The sequence below is a fragment of the Meles meles genome, chromosome 7, assembly GCF_922984935.1.
Source record: "Meles meles chromosome 7, mMelMel3.1 paternal haplotype, whole genome shotgun sequence".
NCBI classification, from domain to species: domain Eukaryota; kingdom Metazoa; phylum Chordata; class Mammalia; order Carnivora; family Mustelidae; genus Meles; species Meles meles.
Window position 1 is genome coordinate 116,272,659 of NC_060072.1, and position 24,731 is coordinate 116,297,389.

Genomic DNA, 24,731 nt, shown 5'->3' on the forward strand with positions numbered 1-24,731 from the left:
TCTCTCTCTGCCTGCCTCTCTGCCTATTTGTGATCTCTCTGTCAAATAAATAAATAAAATCTTAAAAAAAAAAAAAGGGGAAAACTAGAAAGCTCTAAGGACCTAAGGAGACCAACTTACACTAGCAATACCTATCACAGTGTATTAACATATGTGATACCAAATACATAAAGGCATTTATTATTTGCCAAAATAGAAGTTTACTGCTGTATAGAATATACTTATTTAAAGGTAAATTTTTTTCCTGAACTATTTCTGCTTGCATCATCTTTATCTGATAGTGTGTCTACCTAATACATTCACTACCATAAGCAGGTTTTTCTCTCCCATGTCTTTTTGGAGAACTACTTTTTGGGCTCTCTGCTCGGCGGGGAGCCTGCTTCCTCCCTTCTCTCTGCCTGCCTCTCTGCCTTGTGCTCTCTCTCTGTCAAATAACTAAATAAAATCTTTAAAAAAAAAAATTAAAATCAGGCAAAGTAAAATAACCTCTGAATATTATTCAAAGTAGAACCTACAAAAATTCACACTTTTTCTTCAAACTTCAATGTCTACTCCCTTCGTTGTTCTTTTTTCATTATTGTGGTAAATAATGTAGAATAAAATATACCATCTTAACCATCTTTAAGTTTATATAATTCAGTAGTATGTATATTCACAGTTGTGAAGATTATTCAGAACATTTTCATCTTGCAAATCTGAAATTCTATACCCCTTAAACAACAACTCCCCTATAAACCTTTCCCTAGTCTACTACAAAAAAGAAATCATAAAGAAAAGGATAAAAAGAATAACTATGTTTATACTCAGTTGTTCTCCCATTATTGCTAGTGACAAATCACCTCTCTCTATGAATAACTTGGAACATCAAACAAAAAGTATCCAAACTCCATCGAAAATCATTATAGGGGCGCCTGGGTGGCTCAGTGGGTTAAAGCCTCTGCCTTCGGCTCAGGTCATGACCTCAGGTCCTGGGATGGAGCCCCGCATAGGGCTCTCTGCTCAGCGGGGAGCCTGCTTCCTCCTCTCTCTCTGCCTGCCTCTCTGCCTACTTGTGATCTCTGTCTGTCAAATACATAAATTAAAAAAGAAAAGAAAAGGATATCATTATAAATGACAGAAAATCTTTAACAATCTTTCCAACACTAAAACTAATTTGTATGTATTTTTCTGATTTTAAGTATAAAAACAAAATCTTTTTCTTAAATTTGGCTGATTCCTTTATATCTGCTTAAATTATCTTTGAAATATCAAATTTTATTCAAAGTATTATCACTAAGATAAAAACAGAGGGCATTCTAAAGCCAAAAAGTAACCTTTAAAGAAATGTGTTATCACATACAAAATTACAAAATCCAAGTACAAATATATAACAAATTCTTGTTCAAACTGAACAAAATAATCTCTGCTATTAGCAGTTCACCAACCACTTTTATGTCCCTTATACCATTAATTATCTTCAAGAATGAGTTACATTTTAAAACAGTATATTTCCTTGAATTAGTTGATTAAAGAACATCATACAACACAGATTTAGCATTTACTGAAAAAAATTCAGTTTTACTTTTTCTTCCAACTTTTGCTCATTTTTAGAGAGAATTCTAGGTGAAGTAAAACATTATATAAAAAAACTAAAGCAATGAAAAAGAGCCAGAGGAAGGAATACAAAAAAATAAGGAACAATAGAAAGTCAATACTGAAATGAAAAATTTTTACCTCAGAATCTTAAGAACATTTTTCTCCTTCTGCAAAAGTCACTCAAGTAAGGGAATTAATATGTTGAAATAAAAAACAAGATTCAATTGAACACTAAGCTTAAATTATATCTACTTAGCTGGCAGTAGATATACCAGATCAATCTAACACAATGCAGACCATCTGTAATATACAAATATGATGTTGCTGACCCATTATCAATAGCAAACGTTGCATTTTTGTTTTGTTTTCTGATAGCCATCCACATCCTTCCTGGTCCTACTTAGGACCAAGAAGATGGATTTTTGGCACAGCCAGCCAAAGTAATGAGAAACGGCATTCTAATTTCCCACCAGACTGAAACAGAAAACATACAACTCATACATTAAAATGTATCCTTTGTTAAATCATTCCTACTTCAATCCCTCTCTGCATGCCAAGGCCGGCTTTATTCTGAGGCGCTCCTTTACATACTATTTGCATTTAGAACAGACGGCATAAAAAAGGAGATTAGCAGAGTATAATCCTTGAACAACATTCCCAAGTGGTTTTCTCTGCTCCCTATAATCTCATTTCCAAAAACACACAGGTCTGTGGGAAGATTAACGTTTACATTAGAACAAATTCTCTTGAGGCACTGTGCTGACCCTGATGATCTCCAGAGCTTCCTTCAAGTTCTAGGACTCTCTGCTGCTGCTTCTTTCACCTTTGCTGACACCTAGAGAACTGTCATTTATAAAAAAGAGTTATTTAGCTTTGAGAGGTGAGGTGCCCACAGGTTTCAGCAGCAGCTACTATGCACGAAGCTTTGGAAAGCTGATTTTAAAGCACATCCTTTCCAGTGGCTCCATGAGGATTACTTTGCCTATCCAGATCTTCTGGAGACATTAACAACTCCCAAGGGACTTACAACAAGAAAAGTTCAGGGTGTCCTCACTCTTACTTTCAGAGTAGATTACACATTTGTGAAATAAATGGGGAAATGTGAACAAGAAGTGCATATCATTGTAATGAATTATGCTTCATTTTATTAGGTATGACAGTGACATTTGGTTACATAAAAAAATGTCCATAATCTTTTACAAGTTGCATACCCAGAAGTAAGTAGGAGTAAAATGACATGTCTGAGATCTGCAGAGTTGCTTAAAATACTTGAACAAACAGAAAAAAAAAAAAGAAGATAGATGAGGCTACAAAATCTTAGTAATTATCAAGTTTATGTATATATAAATTTATATACATAGCATTATCCTATCTTGTATATGTTTGAAATCTTACATTATAAAAAAAAGTTTAGGGCACCTGGGTGGCTCAGAGGGTTAAAGCCTCTGCCTTCAGCTCAGATCATGATCCCAGGGTCCTGGGATCCAGCCCCACATCAGGCTCTCTGCTCAACAGGGAGCCTGCTTCTCCCTCTCCCTCTGCCTGCCTCTCTGCCTACTTGTGATCTCTGTCTGTCAAATAAATAAAATCTTTAAAAAAAAAAAAAAAGAAAGTTTAATTACCCATTTAAGGATTATATTATTTCCAGAGGATATGTGGTTATTTAAAACTACTTGTGTAAATAAAATCTTTAAAAAAAAAATAATAAAACTACTTGTGTATAACATACATACATATTTGTATATTATTTATTTATTTATTTTGCTTTCTACTATTTTGGCTTTTGGACAGCCTGGCTTGGTTATTTAAAATAAACTCTCTGACTTATTATCAATTGGTTTTCCGGGGCACAGGGGAATAGAAACTAGTCTTACATAGCAATACATACACTTAACAAACAAGAAAGCAGCATCAATTAAAAATAAATCAACATAAAATATATACCAGGGAAGAAGAAAGCCAAGTCATGATTTAACCTCAACTATCTGCCACCCTCAGGATTTGTTTAAGGCAAATCCTGCTTTCAGCTCTTTGACATTATCACACTGTGACTTCTATTTACTTTTGACTGCAGGTAGAAGGGAAAGATTCCATTTATAACTGGGAAGTTATAAAACAGAAAAACTGGAAACTTAAAACTCTAGCCTCAGTTGGTGCCCATGGAGGCCTAAGGGCCAAGAGCAGCCTCGAGTTGTCAGATCTTCCTGAATGGGATGATTTTCAGAGTAACCCTGATGGGCAGGAAAGTCCATGGTGCTCAAAACTACTACTCTCAAATGACCAGATGCAAAGGATGAAACTGACTGAATCTTTTCGTCACACATTTTGCGCCCACACTAGTTAATGATAATTTGACCATGTAAAAAGGAAATTGTTATAAAGTCCTACCATACCAAACCGTTCTTTTTTGAAAAAAATGAAACAAGTACCAAGTATACAAGGACATCAGAATTATTCAGAAGAAGTCAGTCACTTTTAGCATACATTATAGTTTTTTTTTTTTAATTTCTTTTCAGTGTAACAGAATTCATTGTTTATGCACCACACTCAGTGCTCCATGCAATACGTGCCCTCCATAATACCCACCACCAGGTATATTATAGGTGTAATAAAGATTTCAGTCTGATTTCCTAATGCTTTTATCATATAATACCACATCATAATGAACACTCACAAATTAAGAGCTTCAGGCATCACAAGACCCTAACTGTTTAGAATCTAATTATGTTTAGAAAATTTTGACTGCTAAGAATTTGTCCTAATTTTTCAAAAAATCATGATCCGTGCATGGCACAGAGGATAACTCTTAGTTAACCAAAGTAAACAATGAATCAGCACACAGCTTACTTCTTAATCTCTCAACATTCCTAATACGTGAAAGACAAAAACCATAGTTTATCCTTTGATCAGATCCTTAAGATATATAGAAAATAAACACCATAGCAAGTCCATGAGCTTGCTATCCAGATTTAATAAATACGAACATTTGATTAGTTGAGATTTTTAAAGAAGCAAGCATTATAAATGCAAACCACAGGTTTTTTTCCCTAGATCTGACTCAGCTTTCTCATGTCACTCTCCTTCCACTTTCCTCAAAACACTTCACTTTGCCATACTCCTGTCCTCACCCCTTTGTTTCACAGACTCATCTTTTTCTATTATTTCACAGAAAAATTTCTTAAAGAATCTATACTTCCAATTTCTACCTCCTCTCCCTCTTATTTCTTCTCCTACCTATGAAAACCTAGTTTCTATTCACTGGACTCCTATTCAATTCCAAACGCTCATAAATCAAAGGTTATTTTTCAAACTTCATATTACTGGAACTCTTTAGTAACTTTTTTTTTTTTTCTTTAGTAACTTCTGACTGACACTCACAGAGCTGGTTGTCACCCAGGCCGAAGGTCCTCAGGATTGCAAATTATCATTTTTAAACAATGGAGTTGTATTGTTTTGACTGTGCAGGCCCAGAGGAGGGGGAATAGGCTATGTGAGGGTCAGTGAGCCAGGATCTAAAGGGAGGGGAGTGGAGGCAAAAGGAAGATTTGCTTTCAACTACCACTTCAGCAAGGAAGGGCAGAATTAAAGATCAGGAATCATAGTGATAAAAACTCTAGAAGATGGCAAATTTATGAAAAAAGATATGTGTATTGCATTCTTTTCATAAAGACCCTAAGACTAAAAGATATATACCCAAAATCTCTGGATGTTAAGATTATGGGTAGTTTTTAAATTCTTCTTTATAATAATATATATTTTGTTAATTTTCTACAATGAACATACATTTTTTTAATAAGAAAAAGGCCGCTCCCCTCACCCCTTTAAATAGCAAAAGGTCTGCATGCCTGTATTCTAGGGTAACAAAGAAGGGTGTTGCCAGGGAGATGCAGCTCCACAGAGTACTTGTGAGAAAACCCCCAGGGAGCTCTTATGAAGAAAGAAAAGCAGGCTGGGTGTTTGGGGCCAGTCTTGGGAAAGAAGAGACTTCACAGGAACCTGTCTGGCTTGAGACAACCCAGGAAGTACCTGGTATTTCCCCTGGACCTCCAGTCAGCCATATGGGTCCTCTCTCTCCTCCTTTCAAGGAAATCTCATACATGACTGCACTATATCCGACACTACCATGACTCCACACAAAAGGTGTCTCCACAACTGGCTGGTTGACTTCCAATCCAACCCCCACATAGTCCACACAAATATTAGTGTTCTAAACACAGGGAACACTGTGCTTCAAGAATATTTAGAATCCAGGACACTCTATACTCTCAAATGTATACAACCTCTGCTTACATTCACCAGCTCAACGTCCCAGCCCAGATGTTAGGCTCCAGTTAGCCCCTCTACCCATAGTGTGCCTCTGCACACTCTCTTCCCTGGCCTAGAATATGCTTCCCTATCCTTGTCCACGTGGTAACTCCTATTGATCCTTTATATCTAGCTCAAAGGCAAATCCTCCATCAAGTACTCCTGGTCCTGGCTGCTCCCTCCTCTGTACCTAACATTTTATAGCACTTCTTATACTATTGGAGCTATCATTCAAGTACATATCTTCCCTACTAAACCATGAGATATTTAAGACCAAAAACTACATTTCTCCATGCATCTAAATAGTGCTGAGAGCCAGTAGGTACTCAAAAAATATGTGACAAACTAAATAAAAGAACTTGTTTGCTTTTACTACATATTTTTATAAATATCTCAGAAATAAGTTTTAGGAGCTAAAAATCAGGCACTAACTCATACTGGTGGTCTCTAAATGAAACCAATTCAAAGACCTAACTAAAAAGGAAGTAAAGCTCAAGCCAAATATATACTAGGCAAATGTAAGATTTCTGTAGTATTTCCAGCTGAGAAGTTAAGACTATACCAACTTGGAATTGCCAACCTTCTGAAACAGTAATTTGAGGATTACATATGTGGGCAGGTTTTTGTTTTTCCTTTTGCAGAGCAGTGGTGGTGGAGAGAGCACTGCAAAGTGTCCGTTACAAAGCAAAGTAACTCAAATACATATTGTCTCTTTGAAATCAAATCAGTAAGAATGGCTGATAACCAGGGAACAGGGGAAACTTAAGATCAACTTCAAGAAAACAGAATCTGCACATACTTATTTCCACATAGTTTCAACTCTCATCAGTGCCTGCCTATTGCCTACATTAAATTTACCTGAGCTAAAGTAGGGATTGAATTTTGACCAGTCTGGGTCTGCATATGAGCAGATTCGGTCTCTGCCATAGAATCTGTTACACTTCCATCCTGCTGAGATTCAATTGTTTCCATGGTCATTTGTCTGAAAAAACAATAAAAAAGGAAGAAGTATTAAGGCCCTTTCAGAAAGATTTCTCTGCTTTTATCTAGCTTTCTGATATTCATTTCTGTCATCAATTGTACTACCTTACTTTTCAAGAAATGGGTTCAGTGGTAGAGTTCTAAGTCTCCAAACTAACTCTGCTCACAGGATATGAACATTACCATTGCAGGAAGCACTGTAAAATGTTTTATGGGCTATATTACAAAAAAATGTTAATCTTATAATAAAGTCTCCTTTATAATTATTTTAAGCCCTCCAGTATAAATGAGTGAAAAAAGCAGACTTTCTATTTTACCTTAAGTATAAATATTCTATGACTCTCAAGGCCTAAGGTACCTGCTTCATAATATATAGTATCAGAGAATTTCCCCACAGTCTAAATTAAATGCAGTATAATAAAGATGTGCCTAGCTTTGACAGTACTAACCAGTTTCTGATAAACAAGCCTCTCAAATGGAATCATGCAGAGCTGACCACATATCCTACAGCTTCCCATTTCATTAAAGGGGAGAATCTAATTTTTCCAGAAAAACTTTCAACATTAATTTTGTCTATGATAATCAATTTAATGATTTTTATTTCTATATAGACGATAAACCACTATAACAAATTTTATCCTACTAGAAGAAATACAAACCACAAACAAAATAAACAAAATCAAATATTGAAAACTTACAGGGACTATTCCCCATTACACATCTTTTCAACTGTCAATGATACGATGTGTTTCTCACTTTAGTAGTCTAATTATATAGCCAAAAAGTATGCAAGCTACTTAGAACTTCGAATTAAAATATCCAAATCCTGGGGCGCCTGGGTGGCTCAGGGGGTTAAGCCTCTGCCTTTGGCTCGGGTCGTGATTCCAGGGTCCTGGGATCGGGCCCCACGTCGGACTCTCTGCTCAGCAGGGAGCCTGCTTCCTTCTCTCTCTCTGCCTGTCTCTCTGCCTACTTGTGATCTGTCTGTCAAATAAATAAGTAAAATCTTTAAAAAAAATTTTAAAAATAAATAAAATTTAAAAATAATAAAATATCCAAATTCTTTTTCCAGATTTAGTTACCAGATTCTGCACTCTTTCATCCATCTTGCACTTTACTATATTCTTTTGCATTTCAATAGTCATTACCTGAATCCAAGCCTTCCATTCTCAAACCCATCAATACTGCTTTTAAGTTACTTCTCACTATTAAAAATCATTTCAAAACTTCTAACTAAACATGACAATTTAGAGCAACTATAAAAGACAAAAATCCGGTCTACTATGAAAAAATGTCTTTCCCTTACTCTTCCCCAGTTCCTTTATCTCTTATTTTCTAGAACAGCCTAGGCAAGTAAAGATCACCTGCATAAACTGCCAATTCTTCTGGCTCTATGTTTGCTTATGTGAACAGTTCCCAAAGAGAATACCTCAGAACATTTAGTTCTACAGGATATGAAAAGGTATTATCTAAAAACAAGGGTGGGGGAAACAGTGAAAAAGTTCTATATGTCTGGGGTTAAAAAGGTTTTCTTTGCCGCAGAACTTCTCAGAAGCCTAAATATGCTAGCGTGCCTTCAGAAGGTGAAGGGTGCAGATCCAATAGTATTTTCCAAAAGCATCTGACCACCAAAAACTCTTTTCCACAAGGCATGTCCTAAGGGTAGTGTTCTGAAAACAACTTGAGAAATGTTGTCTTATGCTATTTCTTACACCTTTTAAAGAACTTGAATCTCAACTCAAACACTATATACTAGAAGACCTATCTCACTAAACCATTCATTTTAGAAACATTTACTTAGCGCCATATATATGACTGCCCCCAAAACACAAAAGTGGATAAACTGCAGCCCTTGCCCTGAAGGAATTCGTTCATTAATTGGTCCTTGGACAATCTCTATCAGAAGTAACTAAAATACTTATTGGGGAAGTAGAGGAGCAGATTCCTAGGCTCAACCCCAAATCTACAGAATCAAATTTTTTTATATCTAAAAGATTCTGATGCATATTAAAATTTAGGAAAAACTTAGCTTATTGGTAAATTCTAGCAGGTAGACTCATAAGGAACACATGTAAAGTAACTTTTTAAATTGTATAAGGGATGTTATGCACAAAATACTTTGGGAAACATAGGAAGCAATGATTATATCTGCCTGAGAATAGGGCCATATAAACATATACTGAACAATGAGAAGAATTTCACCAGGTAGAAGAGGAAAAGAGGACTACGAGAGGAAGGAAAGTACAGAGTATGGTTGCAAAATGGAGTAACAGATAGTAGTAGATAATCTAGGTGCCAGGGAGCCTATTTAGATTCGGTGAGGAGGAGGCAAAATAGGACTGGTAGAAGTAGGGCTAGAAAGGTCAGATGGAACCAGAGAGAGAATACTTTTTAAAACTCTAGAGAGAGGACACCAGGGTGGTTCAGTTGGTTGGGCATCTGACTCTTGGTTTTAGCTCTGGTCATGATCTCAGGGTCCTGAGATCGAGCCCTGCATTTTCAATCAACATACTCCAGCTTCTCCAACTCTATATGTAGATGACTCCCAAGTCTGTATTTGTCTACACTCCCCTCCTATGAAGCATCTCAATCTAGTTTTCAGATGCCTATCCCTTCCCTTCCATTTCTTCTTCTATTCGAGAGCATCACTACCCACTTAAGCACCACGGCAACAAGCTACAAGCATGTATGTGAGTTGGTACCAGATTAATGACAAAAACCCACAGAGCTAAGTATCGGCCAAATCGGGATGCCATGAGGCCTGGAAATAGGAAGAAAGGCAGAAAGGCAGATATACGGAAGGTCAGTGGTCACCCCTATTCATCCTTCCTGCCGCATGTGGCATCATCTACTATAACCTCCTATCCCAACATTGGATTAAGCTGCTGAGCTGCTACTTCTCATGATTGCTGCCGTCCATTCTAAAGACTACACAACATGCTTGGCCTTCCTGTAAGCCATGACCAAACCGTGATGCCCCCTGACCCATGCCTGTATCACATCCATTAACACCTCACATTCCTACCTCCCCAGTCACTGTCAAAGATGGAAGCTCCTCCTGTACTTCATTATCCCTCTCATAACTAGTGCTTCCTTTCCCCCCATAATTCAGTTGCTTACTCCTAACTCCTATTCTCCTTCCAAGCCCTTGCAATGTGCTATCTGGAACTCCCACCCCTCACCCCAGCCTCTCAACAGACAGCAGCTTGTCTTCCCATACCTAATCAGATCAGAATGTTGACCTGGTACACCTCTTGATTCCTACTACGATTTGTCAGCTGTTCCTCCTCTGTGCCTTTGCAGAAGCCCCTGTCTTGCTGAGGTCCAAAGTATCGGGTGTACCATCCTATATTCACCCACATGATAATCATTTTCCATCACATCCAGGATGTAAACTGAAGACTTTGGCACTTGAGTTAAAAGATTTCCTCTCCGGAGCACCTGGGTGGCTCAGTCAGTTAAGCATGTGACTCTTTTTTTTTTTTTTTAAATATTTATTTATTTGACAGAGAAAGAGAGATCACAAGTAGGCAGAGAGGCAGGCAGAGGGGGAGGGGGAAGCAGGCTCCCTTTCTGAGCAGAGAGCCTGATGCGGGGCTCGATCCCAGGACCCTGAGATCATGACCTGAGCCGAAGGCAGAGGCTTAACCCACTGAGCTACCCAGGCGCCCCAAGCATGAGACTCTTGATTTTGGCTCAGGTCATGATCTCAGGGTTGTGAGATTGAGCCTGCAGTGGGCTCCACCCTCAGCAGTGAGTCTACTTGAGATTCTCTCCCTATTTCTCTCCTCAAAAGGGCAGCAATCTTACAGTTTCCCTAGTGAACTCACTCTTCCATTCTTTATGACTCTTTCAAAGTTTTCTCCCTCTTCTCAAATCTCCAAGCTTACCTAACTACCCTACACTCAGTGTAAGGACTTGCCTCCTGCTTAGATGAGAACTCCCTCAATTTCCTGCCACCAAATCGGCAAACCCATTTACATCTATACCCACCATTTTACCTTGCCTCCTGCCTCCCTACTCTTAAGTTCTTTGGACCCTCGTCAAGGGAACTATATTATTAATTACCTGCCCCCGTCTCCAAGAGTTCCTCTTATCAAGATTTAAACAGGTTTAAGTCTCCTCGATCTCAACACACACACACACACACACACACACACACACACACACACACACACTTGCTGAACCAGAAGTCTTTTTCTAGCTATCGTCTTTTTTTTTTTTTTTTTTTTGTCAGAGAGAGAGAGAGAGAGAGAGAGAGAGAGAGGGATCACAGGCAGACAGAGTGGCAGGCAGAGTCAGAGGGAGAAGCAGGCTCCCTGCTGAGCAAGGAGCCCGATGTGGGACTCGATCCCAGGACGCTGGGATCATGACCTGAGCCGAAGGCAGCTGCTTAACCAACTGAGCCACCCAGGCGTTCCCTTTCTAGCTATTGTCTTGAACCTCTCTTCTTCCTTTCACTGCTAAACTACATTAAAGAATTACCAACATTAGATCCATTTCTTTACTCCCACCTATTTCTAGACAACCCTAAACTGGCTTCTGCTTCACTAAAGTTCTCTAGTAAAGGTAACCAATCTGTCACTAAATCTAAGTTCATTTTAAGTCCTATCTGGCTCGATCGCTCAGCAGTAGTCAAAACTGTTGGCATCTTCCTTTTTGATGTCATCATATTGCATTTTCTGCTCTCATCCCATTCTCCGACAACTCCTCCACAAGCTCCTTTGCTAATTCCTTCCCTTATTCAATGTCAACCTTCATATTGCATGTCTTCAGGGCTCTGTTTAGTTTTCTCACCTCACTCTCAAATCTCCCTTTGTGTACTGTCATCATTTCTCCAGTTTCAAACACCGGCTTCAGGCTTACACTCTCAAATCTAGATCTCTAGTCCAGAGGTTTCTCTTGAATTCCAAAACCATATATTCAAATGCCTATCTATTATCTCCAAATAGGAATCCTACAGGTACCTCAAACTCAATGGGTCCAAAACTAATCTCTTCTTCCTCCACAAATGTGTTCCTGCTCTGAGATTCTTACCTCAGGAAATGAAGCTCTGCCATCCATCAAGTGATCACCTGGGTGTTACCTCTAACACCCTCTCCCATTTGTTCCCTATAGCCTCATTACCAAGTGGGATGACTCTTCCCACTAAACAAGTTAGTCCCTTCTTTACCACTACTCAATCTCCCTATTCCAATCCATGCTAACAGTTCTCTTTCTCAAGTTTACATTTTCTGCTTAAAACACTTCTCTGCTTAAAACTCTTCAGTAGCCCTATATTGACCATAGGATAAAATTCAAACTTCTTACAATAATAATAACCACAACAACCATTTGTTGGTGCTTACCATGTGGTAAAAGCCTACTGGCTTTAATCCTTAACAACTTTATAAGATCAGGATAGTCAGTTCTTCTTCTAGGGATAATAAAGTAGAGATAATGACAAAGAAACATAAGGAGGTTAAGAACTTAATCTTACCACCAATCTGATCTGATCAGAGTAGCATAGCCAGGTTTTGAACTAAAGTCTTTTTCCAAAGTCCATATTCTCAATAACCAAACCAAACTGACATTCAATATCTTTCACAACGTGACCCCATTTTACTTTTATGGCCTCATTTCCAGTCACTCCATTCTTCCCACATTCTGCATTCTGGTCTCCTCATAAGCGATTTCTTTCAAATACACATCCTATTTCCCTAGTTCTAATCTTTTATATCTGTTCTTCTCTCTTCCTGAACTGCCCTTCACCCCTTCTTTGTCCAAAAGGCAAATTCCTACCAGTTTTTCAAGGCCTGGCTGAAGGACACCATCTTTCAAAAACCTATTCTCATAGCCTTGGGCAGAATTAGTTACTCCATTCTGAGTTCTCAAAGCATTTTATGCAATACTTCCATTATAACACTTGTCTAGCATATAATACATTTATTCACAAAGTACCAACACTAGTATAAGCAACTCCAGGACAGAGATTACATCTTATATTTTAATATATTCCCAGTGCCTAGTACAGAATCTACTATAATTGTTAAATAAACCAACTGATCAACTATTCGGGAAGACTATGCAACTGTCAGATGTCACTAAAATGATAAAAAATAAGGTTTAGAGATTGATTTTCTATAAGGCACATAATAGATAGCAGACAATGAATAAGAGGTCTTGTGAACTCCAGGGTTCCTTCCACAGCCAGTGTCCCGAGTATTCCAATTTAGACAGCATTTTATAATAAAGATGTGTTTTTGAGTATGCTGCAACTATTGTCGTCACAATCTTCATCCAAATATGCTTTATCTTTCACACTGGGATATAGGGACTCTAATTTTATACCATTTGTATTCTTTTAGCATGCCTAGTTTAGTGACCAATACATGTCATTCAGTAAAAGTTTGATACTAAAATCAATTTATTTGAGGGGCAGTGAAGCACACAAACTCTTGATCTCAAACTCTTGAGTGCAAGCCCCATGTTGGATGCAGAGATTACTTTTAAAAGAAGAAGAAGAAGAAGAAGAAGAAGAAGAAGATGGTTTTTAAAAAATAACAAATAAAATAAAATCAATGTATTTGAAGGTAAAAATCATCTACAGAAAAGTAAAGCCAGTGCTATCTATTGAAAATATATACCCTATCATTTTCAAGCCTATTTATTCTACTGATCAATATCCAACCGCTCTCTAGTACAACCTCCTAAACCCACTAAAAACCAGCCCTAGGGCAAGACTCAGAGAAGAAGATTCAACTAAGAATTAAATGTTCAACATGGGTCAATCACTATACTAGGCATTTTCAAATAGTATTTCAGTGGGACATATACTACCCAGAACTCAGGGTAAATGATATACATATAAAACTAACACCTGTAAATCAGCCTCAGTTAAGTCCAGATAGAATTCATTTATAAAGTATAAGACAAAAATCCATTATAATCCTTCATTGTTCACTATATATCTTATAGTTCAAATTGAAGAGATGTATTCAAGAATATGTTCCCCAAAATCTCACTTTCTGTATCAAATGTTAAACACAGTTGTACTGAAGTTAATTATTGATAAATTGAACAATATTTTAATCTTAAACAATAACCCTTATTAGAAAGACCAATCAGTAATCACAAGTTATAAAATATTTAAAAATACATACAAGATGAAGCAATAAACAATTAAAACAAAAACAAAAAGTCCATTAAGTACTATAAACTAACAGCAAGCAAAGTACTGGCAAATACTTGGTTCCACCATTCTAAAAAACATAGATTGCTAAAATGGGCATACTTAAACTTATAAATGATTAATAGTAGTAGCAATATTCTTTTCTTATGAAGGTTAAATATTTCTTCTGAAATCTTCTTTATATATATATTTAGCAAACCATTTTCTTCTTTGATAGAAAAATAAATATTATCCCAATACGTTCTAAATATATTAGGATTCAGTTTAATAAATGTTGAGATAGCTATGTTTTAAAATAATAGGATCCACCCATTAGCACAATTTTCAAAGACTTCTAAGTTAAACTACTTTTAGAAGGGTAGAACTATATTTGTTTGCTTACTCTGTTATTTTCCAGAACTTTAATAGAACATCTACATAATATTGCAATAACTCCTCCAAACATTTATACAACACTACCATACTGTTTATACAGCACAACATAACAGGTAGACAATCTATTATATACCTTCGAGAAATAAATACAAAGGTAAATTCATAAAATTATATTCACAATTATAGAAATACTGAGACAACTAATGACCAAAGTTATTTAGGCATCCCTATGTGTTAAGATCATATAAGACACAGAACTAGAAGAAAAAATTAGAAGAAAACAGAAAAACATTTTAAAGGATTGCTCTCATTGGTACCCAGGAAAGTGTTCTTAAAAGGCAAGAGAAAAAAATAGAAAAGGAAATACAGACCAAATCTATCTAAATGAAAGATAAGACAAAGGCTGTTTCCTAATCATTTAACTAACAAACTTCTAAAATCTTAATTGTATCATATTTGCAAAGCAAACTACCCTGCAAAGCAACTATATTTCCCCTTGTAAAACTTTAAAAATAGAATCCAGCTGCGAAAGGAAAAAATACTAGTTGTTTTTATTCTTTACTTATAAATAGTTTTACCAAAAAAAGTCATAGAAAATTTATTTTCTTTTAAAGCTAGATCCAACTGATAAACCAGAATGTCTCTGAAAGTAGCCACAAGAAAACCTGAAAAATTCTATCTGGATTTTTGTAAAAAAATTGATAAAACTGTTCTGTTTTACATTAGGAACAAGCATAACTTAAAGGCAAGAAAGGAAGAGAACTAAAACTCTGTCCACATCCTTATGTATGGTCTCCTTTCTAAATGAAAAGACCAGCAGGCAACACAAGCTAAAAGCTAAAGCTAAAGCCCACTTCTCCCCTCCATTGCGTCACACATACAGAGTAGAAAATGAACACTTCAGCTGAATGGCTGACCACTCTGGGTGGTACATTATATCATACAGGGTACACTATATCATATTTTCTTAGTATCATATATATACATACACACATTTATATACATTCATGGATACATGTCTACATATATATACATCATTCACTTATCCATTATTTAACTCTCTAAGCAGAACTTTCAAAAGAACAGAAGATAAACCCACCTACCTTAGATTTGTCTTAATATATTTTTTCCTGCCACATTTGCTCATTATTAAGACATCTGTAATCAATGCTTTGTTCCTTCTCTGTTTTCTTCTTTATCCTGCAGTAAAAAATTGAATTAGGAGATCATAAATCTCATTAAAAAAAACAAACAAACACCTCAAAATAAATAAATAAATAAAATAAAAACTACATCAGAAGAATACCCCCCAGAATACCCTAATTTCTATGAAACTGAAAAAACAGACTAGAAAGCTGGAAACTCTGTATTTTTTTCAAAATTATTTCCTTGCAATTTTCTTATCACCTAAGAAAAAATTTAAAAAATGTAAATCATGTGCTATTTCTCAGGTTATTTCCTACTGAAGAGAAAGCAGTGCTGTCTGAATCATTTAATATACACCACGTATAGCTCACAATATCAGCTCCATTGTAAAAATATAATCACTTAATAAACTGAGTGAACTTATTATTTCTTTTATCATTTTCTTAAACTTCGTTCCACTGTAACAAATTTGTCAACCATTTTTTATTTACCTTAAATTCAAAACTGACTTTTGTCAGAGAATTTTAACTCCAAACAGAACATTAACAGTTCCTTTAAAATCGCCTCCAACAGTCTATAGCACACTTAAAAAGCTGTTTTAGACACTCTAGAAATTAAACCCCATTTTTTACTAAGATCTTTTAAAAATATATATTTGACAAGCTGAATCAAGTAAAATTGGCAAAGAAAAAAGAAAAAGAAACAGAAGCCCTTAATTTACTGTAGACGTGGAAAAGACAAATGTGTGCAGACCTAAGTGTCTTCTATGATCTGCCAGCAACGCTGGGGCTTAGCCACAGACATACTGCTTTCAGGGTTCCCTCCTAAGTGGCCCCTCTAAAACGGTGTCATACCATCCTAGTCATTTTAAAACTGAGCCAGCAGGTTTGCCTAAGGACACTAGGACAATGATTATAGCTACTCTCTGTACCCCCCATCCTCCAGCATAGGAATAACAGAAGATGGTAGGACATTTGAACCAGGCTACCTACAACATGAACAAAAACGATGGTGCCATTCCTTTGGATTAAACCTTATTCTGTTATATTCTATTGATGTTTTACATTGGGACAGCTAATCTTCCATAAATATTGCATAGCCTAGAGGGCAGGGACCAACATAGACGAGACAGATAATAAAATGTCCCCACTCTCCAGGAGATTGCAATTTAATGAGAGAGACAGATACTTAAACAAAGAACATTGACTATATTATTTGAATAATAGTGATCATGGCACCACATAAAAAGAGAAGTTAACTGCTAATTTCTATATTTCTCTTAGAAATACCTTTTTGGTTTGTTTAATTTTTGAATGAGTGATACATTCTTATGGTGCAGAATTCAAAAAGCAGCAAAAGGTATTCACTGAAGTGCAGGAAGGGCTACCTACTTTCTCTTCCCAGAGGCAATCAGCACTGAAGAAAGTACCAGCTTCCAGACACCACAGCCACAAGATGTCAAAAGGGAAAACGACTAGTCTCATGCCAGAATGATGACCATCAGACAAAACTGATTCTGACTCAGGCCTATCAAAGCATGATTTCATCCCAACTACTCTCTAAGAAGTCATCATGACTGATTGCCTGCTTGCCAAATCTAAAAGAATGCTTTCTAGTCCAATCTTCCTTATATTCCTACAGCATTTCCCAATTCCCAAATTTTCTGCTGCTCTTTGGAACACCGTGTTCACACTTTTCTTCCAAATTACCCAGTCCTTTGTCTTCAGTCTTCTTTGCCTGCTCTTTAAAGGCTGGTATTCCCAGGCTTCCTGTCACAAGTCTCCCCCTACACAGGCTCCCTAGACTACTTCATCCTCACTCAGTCTCAGATCTCATCTGCAGTCTAGACTTCTCTCTCCTGAGCTCCCGCCCATATGCATCTGCCCATTGGTTTGCTCAGAGACCCTCAAGCCCCAAATGTTCTAATCTAACCTCAATGTCCTCACTCTGCATCTCTCCTCTTGCTGTACTCTTCTCTCAGTGAGTGACATCAACACTGACTCAGCCACCCCATCTGGGAGTTTTCCTCTCCTTTCGTTCCCTACTTCCCATGTCCTCAATTTCTGAGGAGGCAGACTGGTTTATTGGTAGCAATAGTGTGTAGTATAAAAACACTGGCACTGGAAGCTGATCTCAGTGTCACCCTGCTCTGAGTTCTATGGTTCTTTGCCTATATGACCTCAGATAATTATAAAATTTTCCAAGCTTTCTTTCCTGTCAAATGGAGATCTTTTTGTGAGGATAAAATGTAATAATAAACATAAAATGTCTAACTGTGTTTGGAATATAAGCAAGGACCACTACCTAACTCAGCCTCAATAATTTTATCTCGTATCTCTTGACTCCGCTCCATTCTCTCCATCATTTCGGACACTGCTTTAGTTCTGAAACTGATTATTTGACATGATTAAAGCAATAACTACCTCTCCATAAAGCAATTTGTCCCTCCCTGTAATAACTTCACCTCACTCAAACCTCTCTCTCAAACCCTCTTAATCTACTCCACTAGACCACAACACTCTACTCAAAATGCAAATCCAAACACGTTATTTATTTACTTATTCAAAATCCTCCAATAGACCCCCTGCTTTAATGAATAGTCAAAGTTCTGAGCATTATAGTTTGAGGTACTTTGTAGAGGCTTAATAAAGTTTGTTGTAAAGCCTTCAATTTTAAGATATACCAATCCTTTCCATTAATTTTTCAGGTTCAAAATTACCTTGTGTGGATTTGTAAAGCAGGAGACCCAATTTTACTAAAGTATAAACTGTGCGTACTTTGAAAAACTTGGCTGCTTTTTATACTATTGATCTCGTCTCAAATCTGGTTTTACTATTCTAGAACATGCTATTCTTTGGTAGACAAGGATTGACTTAGGGTCCCCCACTTCCACATACACAAACACCTGAACGGTTAAGAGCTCAAATGTCCTAATATGCTCTCAAACTGAGATTATATATTCTATTTGGCCTAAAACATACCCCTTGAATTCATCATTTCACAATACAGCCTGAGGTTAGAATTTTTAAGCTGATCTCCTTATGCCTAAAATCATAAAGGTTACTGATGTAAGGTCTTGGATACTACCAATTTTCTATAAAAATATATTTTTAAGTCCTATCTGCTAAAGAAAACTTTTAGAATGGAAAGGCACATCTTAGTTTATTATAGGCAAATAAGAGCTTATACTAAGAGAGAAAAAGGAGTTCAAAATTCTTTTGTCTATTGTGCATTTCTGTGCTGTATATGGAGAAAAGCCATTTATCCTACTGGTAAAAATTTTCTGTCATAGGTTGGATTGCCAAAATCACATCTGGCATTCACCTTACTCTTCATCTGTGTCACCCTCTAGTCACCCTCTGGCATACAGATTCAATTAATTTCATTGCTATCAAGTATTCCTTAATATAAAGCTCTCTGTAACAGGTATTTAAAATACACTGATTAGAGGTGCCTGGGTGGCTCAGTTGGTTAAGTGTCTGCCTTTGGCTCAGGTCATGATCAGTAGAGAGCCTGCTTCTCCCTCTCCCTGCCGCTCCCCTGCTTGCTCTCTCTGACAAATAAGTAAATAAAACCTTAAAAAAAAAAGATCAAACTTCTTGGGAAACATTACCAGAATATAAAAGCTTACCTAGCCAACTTCCTTCTCCCCAACCAACTCTCTGTATTTCTTCTATAAAACCTATAGCACACCTAATGTCAGAGTCACTCTCTAGTGTACCCAAGCACTTCTGTTTCTAACAGCTGTGGTGGATGCTTAGCAAGAGTTAGACATATTTATCACCCAACTTGATTTTGCCAGCTATACTTACTGTTGTAATTTTGGAATTCTGTTAAATAGCATGTTAAATTATTAAATAGATTTAAAAGATTAAAAAAGAGCTGCTTCTATGAAAATTAAATAGACTGCTTTGGAAAGACAATAAAAGCAGGCTGCTTTTTAAAAAATCCTGGCTTTGGGGTGAGATATTACAGTTGGAAAGACCTATAAAATTGGGAAAATATGACAAATATATAGAGTTCTTTACAAAGACACTTGCAAAACAACCTAAGTTCTTGCTCTACTTTCAAGATCCCAAAAATGGAAATTGTAAATTATGCACTGAGACAGTTTTTGCAGGAAGGGGGAGAAACAAAAAACACAACCAAAAAAAAAAAATCCCACGTTGCAATTAGAATAGTCAAAATAAAAAGGAAAAAATGTGGAATAAAAGGGGATACACCTCTCATGGAAGCAGGAAGAGAGAGAGAGACCACAGAAAAGTATATCTATTTCTCTGGTTCCAGGATGAAGCAAGGTTTTAGTTCCTTCGGAAAATAGGAGATCTTCATAGGTTAATCATGATTTAAACAGCAATAGCGAGTAAGGTTTGAAAGATAAGGGAAGAAGAACATGAAGTGCATATAGAGCTGGTTCATTTCAATGACATCGATTAAAAACTTAGGAGAAAGCAGGGCTGGGTAGAAGAGAGAAGTAATTACAAAGAGCCAAACACCTCAAGTTGGCAGGGATAAGCCTATCTTACTACATGCATTTAGATTAAGGAGATGAGTACAGGAGAAACAAAGTGGGAGAGCAGTGACAGGAAATTATACCACTTTTAAAGTTTTGCAATCATTGTGAAACAAGGTTAGACTAACTTTCAAATAACATTCTTTATTTACACTTTTGTGTAAAAACAGAAGTAGCCAGGAGCAATACTTATAAATAATTGAGACACTTGCAAGTAATGTCTTTAAAATTTTAAACATGAATCATAGAGAAAATCAGGTGGTTTTCTAATACAGATTCAAGGCCACTCCAATTTAATTGCTGCAGATACCTATTATTTAAGAAATCTTAAGTTTTTATAAAGTCACTAAAGGATTAACTATTTCAGCATCCCTTTCTCAATTAATTCCCCACCTGGCACCTGTTTTTGGTTATTTCATAGTCAATGAACAATAAAATCAGCTGGTAAGGAGGAAATGAAAACTAAAATTCAAAGAATCATGGCCTATCTCCACCTCGCCAAATACCACTGTCGCCACCACTACCACTTCATGGAAGGAAACAAAATTTAAAATCTTCTGTGAGTTATTTGCTTGACTGGAGTCATTGCTGGGTTCTCCTGTTCAATATTATATTTCACTACTGCACTTTAACTACATTTCAAAGTACTTATCTACACAAAGTACAACTCTAGTGACTATTAACCAGTAATCTGGAAAAGAGTAGATAAGACACTTGAATTAAGTAATGTTCAGAGAAATGAATTTCAACGTTATGATACTTACCTAGATTGGTCCTATTTTGTGTATATGAACAAAACTGCTACTTAGTTCTAAGTCCAGAAACGTACTTAAAATAGGTTAATTTTAACACCTCCATCAATTTTAAAAGGAGTGAAAGCATCCCAACTGTCCATACACAGTATCATAGGTCTTTATACATGATTCAGTTTTTCTAACACCTGAGCTTTTATAATATCAATGCTAGAATATAACTCCACTTTAAAACATTTCAAAGCAAAAAAATCATTTTTGCTCTATCAATGAAAATGAACAAAACTGAATGACATGAGTTAGGATGGTCTAATTTTAAGTCCACTGTGTTAAAAAAAAAATTTAAGAAGATAACTTCGAAAAAACTGTTTTTGGGAAATTCTCAAATTATCAGAATCACACGAGCTCCATTAGGATTTTCACATGATTTTGACATTTAACAGGTCTGGCTGAATCACTGTTCAGAAAATATGCCCAAAGATGCTTCCCACTTGGAGACAACTGGGTATTTCAAAAGAGCCTCACAAAAGGGCGGCTAGTAAGGTTTTCTATGAGGCAAGTATCCTCCCTCACCAGTGAGACAGTTATTCCAAGAGGCTTTAAGCAAAACTCCCACATAACTTTCTAGCCTACGTTCTTCCTCAAAACTGTTTTATATACCCCTTGGCAACAATTTCCTCTAACGCTCCTGAGAAAGCCAATCAAAAGATGTGCAAGACTAAAGTGCAAGATAGATATTGTACTTTTTAAACTTTGCTGTAAATGGAATATATCAATAAGACTCAAGTTGTCTTCATGAGTAGTATCACGATAAAATCCTTAAGTTTTCCTCTTCATTACCCCTATTCTCTACTGGATATCCTAAAGCATCAGAAAAAGAAAACCCATGAGTGAAAAGATTTACTCTTATAGTGTACTCTTAATTATACAGTTCTCATAGTACAAAGTATTTTAAAAACCTTAAATATTCTTTAATTAGAAAATTAACAAAATGATAAGGAAATTAATATATGTGCTGCCGAAGCGAGCACTGATAAGGAAATTAACAAAATGATTTAAAATGTTTATTTCTACCTGTATGTAATGGATAAAAAACATTTCCCCTGAAATTTTTATTTTTATGATCTGCATTGATAACATTAAAATTGCATTCAATGTACAGTAACTCTTCTCAAAGTTCATTTTTATATACAGAATCCACTAGTTCAATAAAGTTGAAATACTTAACAGAATTCAAAGACATTTCGGGCTTATTTTCCTAATGACCAATGTTGACCGCATGTCAAAATGTCAGTGGTTCAGCTGTGAAATGTTTACATTGTTCAGTTTTACTTTTAAAAGTCTATCTAAATGGAATGGGACATTTGAGCGCTTTCCAATGGACTACTACGTCAACAATAAACCTGGCTCAATTTTCTGGCCCAATATTAACTTACAGAGAATATCAAGTTAGGGAAAACAGATCATAAATATATGTACGTACTGGTCAAGTTTCAATCAGGATTTCTTATGTGTGTTAATAGCCTGAAACTCTTCCCTACTCTTCATGGAATTCTAAAAAGGATTTTACATTTTAATCCTGCAATAACCTGCCTCAGTAGCAAACTAAAGTGGTCTATGGAGTCTGAAGTTTCTTGAACTCAACAGTAGAAGGAAATTTCAATAACCTTCCAGGACAAAGCAAAAACAAAGACTGAAGAGCTCCTCTGTGTTTACACATTCAATAAAAATTTATTCATATATTCTTACAAGATATGTACACAAAACATCAGTGAAATTACAACTTCACACTCACCAAAATAATTCCAGGTTGACCAGCAAGTCACTGGGAAAGCATCTGCTTACACTAATCTATTTACAGATTTATACAAAAATATTTGTGTAATTAGCAACACTTAATATGACAATGCTTTAAGTGTTCTACTCATTCAGGATCAAACCCACTTAACTATCTTTCTAAAAGCTGTATCTGGATCAGTAAGCAGTTGTTTATACATTATTTTTTTAGTACCTAGTTCTTACTAGCCAAAACATTATTTGCAATTTAACATCCTTGGGAGGAAAAAGTTCAAAGAAAAGAAAAAAGTTCAAATTTTAAAAATATGAAGGGAAAGCTGCTTACTATCCCAACATAGGACCAAGACGAGGAGAAAAACGTGGTACCCAAAGGAAAAAAAAAAAAAACAGAACACGAATTATTAATATAATCTATTACAATTTTCATACCGGATCTCTATCGTGCACCGAGGTTTCTATTTATTTAAAGGGAAGGTGGTTACAGTCTCATCAGCCCGCCAAATCAGGCTTGAAAGGAAGAAATTTTAGGAAGTTATGGAGCTAAGAGGTACTGTTACAAGGGGCTCTCTCAGTTTCAGTGAGACCTTCAGGCTGATCCTGTAAGTCAAAAATGCTGAAAATTTGATACTAAGCTGACAGCTGCTTTTGTGCACGGAAGGTCTCAGCGATTTTAAAGTTAGGGGGACCTGGTATTCGTGCAATAGGCAGTAGGATAAAGAACTATGTTGAATAATGTGTCTACTCCATGTCCAGCATGTTCTGGGAACCTTGCTAGGTGCGTTCTAAAAAGGCACAAATCAAAGGTAAAGAACAAGAGAAACTGCAATTTCTATCAGCTGTCAGGGTTCTGTTCCTTCTTCGCAGCTATTATAAAAGTCTCCGCACTATTTCATCAGCTCTGTTGTGTTTTGGGACTAAAGTGACTCAACGCCGGTGTCCCCGACTCATGTTTCGGAGAAGAAATGGGTTAACGGTGATTTCTATCTAAACGGAGTCCATATAATTGAGACAAAGGTGCTACGAATCGTCGGCTGTGGTAAATAAAACCAACGTCCGTACTTCTCGTTTCCTTTTCTTCTCAAAGAGGGAGAACCCCACTCATCAGAGCAGTAACGCTTTTTCCCAAAGACTTGCCCAACTTGTACCAAGTTCAAAAGGAGTCAGGGAGGGCTGCGAGAGCAGAGCAGCCCGCTTCCCGCTCAGGAGAGCTCTGCACTAACCCGAAGGCACCCCGCGGGCGGAGCGGGACCAGTGAGCGGCCGCCCCTACCGGGAGGCCCCCGGACTGCCGCCGCCGGCCGCACTGCTCCCGCTCTCCCCGCCCTCCCCTCGGCCTTGGAGCCCCCCCGCGCCCCTGCTCCGGGGCCCCGAAGCCCCCGACCCGTCGACCCGGCTCCGCTCCGCCTCCTGCCTCCGCCTCCTGTGCCGCGTCGTCGGCTCCGAGGTCTCTGGGTCCCGGGCCGGCGCGCCACTTACCCGCCGCGATGGGATTTACGTAGCGGACCTCGTCACTGATTACGGACGGGAGGAGGTGGAGACGCCGAGCCCGACCGCCGCTCAGAAGCGGCGCCGCCGCCCAGCAACCCGGCGCCGGCGCCGGCGGCGGCCCCACGTCGTCCCCACGTCAGCTCTGATGCGGCAGCCGCGGCCTGCCAGCCGAGCCGAGACCAAAAGTAGCGCAGCAGCCGACCGAACCGCGTCCTCGCGCCCCGCCCTCCCCTCCCCCACTCCGCGACTGCCTCCCCGGGTTCGCCCGGCGGAAAAAAATCCAAACTCGAACTCTGCCCCCTGCCGGCCACCAGCGGGAGTGCAGCGCTGACAATCCAACAATTAAATGGAACGGGGGGAGGGGAGGAGGGGGAAATGAGTGGCCAGAGGGCGGGGCCTAAGTGGTGGGGAGGACAGCCAAGGCGTGGCCTTAGCGCGAAGAGGCGGACCAGGGAGGTGGGCGGGGCCGGGAGGGGGAACTGGGCTGCGGGGGGAGGAAGACCGAGTCCTGGGCTGGGCCTGTGGGGCGGCCTGGAAACCGGAAGTCGCTTCGCCGCGCGCGCGCCCGAGGGCTAGTCGGCTGCAAACAAAGCTAACGGCGGTCGCTGGGGTTTGTATCTCGAGGTCGT

At 37.8% G+C, this 24,731-nt stretch overlaps 1 protein-coding gene across 16 annotated transcripts in view; it reads right to left on the bottom strand.

Moving 5' to 3' along the window:
• Positions 1–24,307, bottom strand: part of CREM (cAMP responsive element modulator) — a 70,219-nt gene extending 45,912 nt beyond the window's left edge. For 15 of the 16 annotated variants that reach the window (XM_046012128.1, XM_046012126.1, XM_046012121.1 and 12 more), the window contains exons 1-3: positions 24,091–24,307; positions 15,511–15,607; positions 6,739–6,862 (exon numbers count right to left, since the gene is read on the bottom strand). In XM_046012128.1, coding sequence (XP_045868084.1) covers positions 6,739–6,862; positions 15,511–15,554 — 168 coding nt within the window. In that variant the 5' untranslated portion in view covers positions 15,555–15,607; positions 24,091–24,307. The other variant, XM_046012114.1, reaches the window with a different exon arrangement.
• Between the last annotated feature and the right edge of the window lie 424 nt (positions 24,308–24,731).